A 5,067-nucleotide genomic window follows, 5' to 3' on the forward strand; every position below is an offset into this window, starting at 1 on the left:
TTTTTAGCTCTATCATTGGATGTGGCTTCATTTCATCAACATGCTGCATTCAAGCATCCAAAGATCCAGGCCTTATCTCAAGCCCACAGGTGGATTTGGAAAAGCTACAAATATTGGATTCGTATTTTTAGCCTTGATGATTTGGAATAAAATAGTGGGGGAACACCCAGAGTGCTGTTTACACTTTTCAAACAGTAAAAAGTGACTATGACGGAAACATCAGCTTCCTGTGTGGTTCATAAAAGTTATTAAACAACAAAGGTAGAACTCACACAAGGAAGAAGAGATAAGAAAAACAACTCATGGGTGTGTTATTATCTGACAGTATCAGCTGCCTGTTTGCAGAAACATCCTCAAACAACTACATCCAATTACATGTAAACTTTATTCCCAACAAAAATAATTTACATCTGACACAAAATAAGACAAAAAAATAAAATTTTGCTATGTACATGATAAAGACTTTTTCTTCCCCTGTGCATAGCCCTTCAGCCAAGTATTGGATGCAGGACTTTTCCCTGATTAAGAAACTGTCTTCCCCATTTAAAAAAAAAAAGAAAAAAGTGACTTTAGTTCTCAAGCTCAATGTTCATTTTCAGTCTGTTGGAAAGCAGCACGACGAGGACGTCAATGTTACAGAACCAGGAATGCCGGACATCACCTGACAAAGAGAGGACAGAAAGGGTTTCATACATTTGCACAGGCATTAGAAATGACTTTAAAAATAATTGTAAATTATGTAAAGGTAGGGAAAAAAACACCATATAATGGAAAGCTGTAATTTAATTTAGAACCTGTAATTTATTATTTGCCTCTTCTTGTGAGATATTTGAGAAGATGAAGTTTGGATGAAAATTGGAGATGAAAGATGTGGTAGAATTCCAATAATATACATTTAGGAAGCTGACTTAATTTTTGAAATTTTTGGTTTGTTGAAAATGTCCTAATCTATACTATGCTGCAGTATAAGATCAATAAAGTAAATTTTTCGTCCTTTCCTTATTGTACCAATTATTGTGCTCTTTTATGGACATAATCAATGTGTTTCCTACAACTCCAAGTTCTCATCAATAAGAATTCTAGGTGAATTTTAACAGAGTTAGCTTGTTTGATTAATGAGTGAAAAGTGTGAACGAGTCAACATTTGGGCTACAAAAAACCCAATGTAACGTTTTCAGTTTGTCTTGTTTGATCATGAACAGCACAAAACTGAAACATATTAGAAAATCAACAACTGAGATGCTGTAACTAGGAAGTAGTTGGCAGTTTTTCTTACAAAATAACAAAGCAACAAATTGACATATAATTGTTTCAGTTCTGGACAAACATTATAGGAGAAACAACATTTGGTCAATCATTTATATAAAAGGGAAATAATAGTGGCCGAAGAATAGAGCCCTGTGGCACACCGCACTGTAATTTGTAGTGACAATTGAAACTCCTAACAAACTTTTCTATGAAACACGTAATTTACTACATAAAATTTTGTCCACTAGAGTCATATGGGTGATCTTTATAGATACTACATTTGTGACTGAAAAGGAAAACATTACAAAATTACATAGAGCATCATGGAGCAAAGAAGGTGATCATATTCAAACACAATGCTGCTATGTATACCTGTCTTCTTATGTTGATGGCTAGTTACAAATACCTGAGAAAACATTGCCTAAAACCACCAAACTGTCAGTGAAGCTACTGTTAGACATGTTTCTTTAGCTTTAGGCGGGGTTACTTTAAGCTAGGCTAATCGCCTCCTGACTCAAGCTCCATATCTGTAAGGCATAAAAGCATCAATCTTCTGCTATGAAATACTTAACCCTTCCATCAATCATTAACACTTAAAAGCTGTATATTGACATGACACAACAATGTGAATGCATGTGTAGATAAGGCAATCATCACTTAACTCTGAGCCCGACGTCACTCCATGTTACCCAACCACTAATGGGATCACTTCTTTATACACCTGAGCAGCACTGTTCCAACATTTATTTGTGCAAGCTGCCGCCAAATCTGATTGATAAGCATCTCATTTTTTGAGTCATAATTTACAGAGGAAGGTGGCTGCTACAACAATTGCAATGTTGTCTTTAGGTGGAGGCCTGATTTTATTGGAGTGATAAAACCTTTAACATTATATGCAGACTGAGATCAGTCTGCTTTGTAGACAGGATTTTCAGGTTAAATTTCCCCAGTGTAACCACACCCACCTACAATTTGATTTTTTCCAGTCACCCAACAAAAAAAATAGCATGTGAAACATTAGCCGTGTTCCAGTTCTGTACACACCAATTCCAAACTGGTTTTGAGTGGGGAAGCACTTTTTTGAGTTTGAATGTACATTATTCTTCCAACATGCAAAATGAAAATAGATTAACAATAAATAAATAATAATAATGATAATGTTTGGAAAAAGTAGTTTTTACTTTAATGCTACATATTTTTGGTCAGTATGTTATGTATGTTCAGTTCAACAGAGCCTACTATACAGATTAGTATATCATACATATGGTGTGTTGTTAGAACATAAGGTGTTGGGATAGAGCCATTGATTGTTTTGTTTTTTTAAATTAGAGTTCAATTCTAGGAATTTCTTCTTACATTATGATCTAAACACAGTTTCAAAGCCTTTTGTGCACTACCTGGATACATTTCTGGTGGATTAATTTGTTTTTTACATTTGATTTGAATTCATATTTTTAGCCTAAAGCAGTCAAATGTCATTTAGAGTCAGCACAAAGTGTAATTAATTAATTAGTATAAACTCTGGCCCAAGATGTTCAGACCCGCATTTCTTTTTTTCTTTTTTTTTTTTAAGGGGGGGGGGGGGGGGGACAAACAGGTTACAAACTGAGAGGCTTAGCTTGCTTTGCTCTAGGTGCTTCTTTGTCTAACATTTGACACAGTTAAGTTACAGTAAAACAAACAGCCTCATTGTTCTGTACACAATGTTTGCTCTTGACCACACCATTTCACACAAGCCCATATCTCATGGTCATTAGCCAGCTTAGATAATATGGGTATCAGGCAAAGGCCCATTAAAGTTAACTACCTGGAACCAGTTGGAATGAAGGAGTGTACATGAAGCAGACTTATACATGTATAAGCCTTCCCCACTCTTCTTTGGTGGCTGAGTGAGGAAACCTAAGCCATACCTACGCTGCACTCCATTCTACTGGGTCAATAAGCACTGCTGAGTTCCATTAAAATGCAATTGGGCCTTTTAGCCCAAAGGGTGTCTGGCTTGCCACCCAGTTACAAGGAAACTGACGGCTAAAATAATGCAGAACTGTGAAGGTGAGCAGAAACGGTCAGGCTCATTAATTAAAAGCTGCCATAGGCCACTGAAGATCTTTTCACAGCAGCCGGGGAAAGAAAAATATATATATATTATTACAAATATTCATGAGGAGAGCGAGCAGGCAGGGTGCTGATGGGAGGGAGGGATGTTTGTGCGAGGGTGGCCATTCCTCAGAACCGGCTAGGGTGTCGTCTGATCACTGACAATGTAAGATATTTCATAATTATGGCTGGGGTGAGATCAGAGGAGGCAAGGAGGGAAGGATGAAGAGGAGAAGGAGGGGGGACAATAAGGATGCTAACAGTAATGATGAAAGAGTTGGAGCTGCAGCAACTGACAAGCAAAACAACAGCAGACTGACAGAACGGGTGAAGGCAGGGCAGTGTGCTGAATATTTATGACTTTCAATTATGAGTGTTTGTTGGGCTCAGACTTTCAGAGCTTCATCCATTTTTCAGAGACTCGCTTTAACTTTTCAGAGACTGCAACAGGTTATAGAGTCAGGAGATGGAGTTGGTTAAGGGGGAATGGGTTTTAAAACGGTGAACAAGTTACAATAACAAGACTGGAGACAAGGAGGAGGTTGAGGTGACCAGGGGTCAGCAGATGAAGAGGAGGAAGTGTTGTTTTAAGGTGAAATACGCACCAGCTCCTGTCAGAGAAGCCTCTCTGCTTTGTTATTCGCTGCCTGCAGAGTCACGTCTGAGCTCCTCAGCACCCCCAACTCCACGTTTTTGTCAGCTGGAGATGCGCACTCGGTCCCTCCATCAAAGCCTCCGTTGTCGTGGCCTGACACGGCACCACTGCGGCTGTAGTCTTCCCAAGTAATCCGAGCCGGCGCAGAAGCGCGCACGGTCCCGTTCATCTCCTTCTCGTTCTCCATGCTCTTCTTCTTCTCCACCCCGGCTTCCAGAGGCTTCATGCCGCTTTTGGAGAGCCTCTCGGATAGCTTCCTGGCCCAGTGCGTAAAGTTGATGTCCAAAGAGCCTGGTCTGTCCTCCGCGTACAGCGGAACGTTCCCAGTGTACCACAGACTCCACCACACCAGACTGAGGAAAATAATGACCGAGCCCGTGAAGATAAGGAAATCTCCATAGAAGCGACCGTGCAAGTTCAGATTGCCGAAAATTCCGACCAGGAGCACAACCAGACCAGCTGCATCAAACACAACAGCGAGGAAGAACAACGCTGGGCACCTCCCCAAACAGCCGGGGGCCATACCGGAGGAGAGAGGAGAAGAGCCCTCAGCACAAGAGTAACGGCGCTCAGCACCGACACTTGTTTTTCAGGACGCACATTTCCCCACCTCACACCTGTGCGGCGTTCACCTGCGCGCAGGCCCCGCCCCTAACCCACGTCACTGTATCCGGTGGGCACCCAGGGGGCTCGGACGAACGTGCTGCCTTCAAATGCGCACCGTAAATTTCACACTTCGGACCTTTTAGAGACTTGTTCTGTTGCAGATATTAATGTCCTGTTCATGATATATCTGGATTTCTGAGTTCAGAATTATTTGATAAAGTCACATCGGGTAAAATAAGCAGAACACTTTCAGAATATGTTGCTTTGTCCAAATAACAGCAGCTTTTATGAACTATTTACTACTGAAAAGTTGGTAATTAGAAAATTCTTCTTCTTTACTAACATAAAGTGCTGTTTCAAAGCCCCCTCCACTCTGCCAAGAATACAAATCTGATATGAAATACTTAATCCTTTTAATTTCTTTTGATAGCCTAAAGCTTGTTAATTTAAATATACTTATA

At 40.2% G+C, this 5,067-nt stretch overlaps 1 protein-coding gene across 1 annotated transcript; it reads right to left on the reverse strand.

The window, feature by feature from the left end:
- Window positions 1-366: 366 nt before the first annotated feature.
- LOC113747830 (transmembrane protein 238-like) lies at window positions 367-4,663 on the reverse strand. Its single transcript, XM_027289127.1, has 2 exons — window positions 3,951-4,663; window positions 367-661 (listed from the first exon to the last, which is right to left on the reverse strand). Exon 1 carries the CDS (start codon window positions 4,521-4,523, stop codon window positions 3,960-3,962), a length of 564 nt encoding a protein of 187 aa, XP_027144928.1. The 5' UTR covers window positions 4,524-4,663; the 3' UTR covers window positions 367-661; window positions 3,951-3,959.
- Window positions 4,664-5,067: the final 404 nt, after the last annotated feature.

This window comes from Larimichthys crocea, chromosome XVI, assembly GCF_000972845.2.
Source record: "Larimichthys crocea isolate SSNF chromosome XVI, L_crocea_2.0, whole genome shotgun sequence".
Lineage (NCBI taxonomy): Eukaryota > Metazoa > Chordata > Actinopteri > Sciaenidae > Larimichthys > Larimichthys crocea.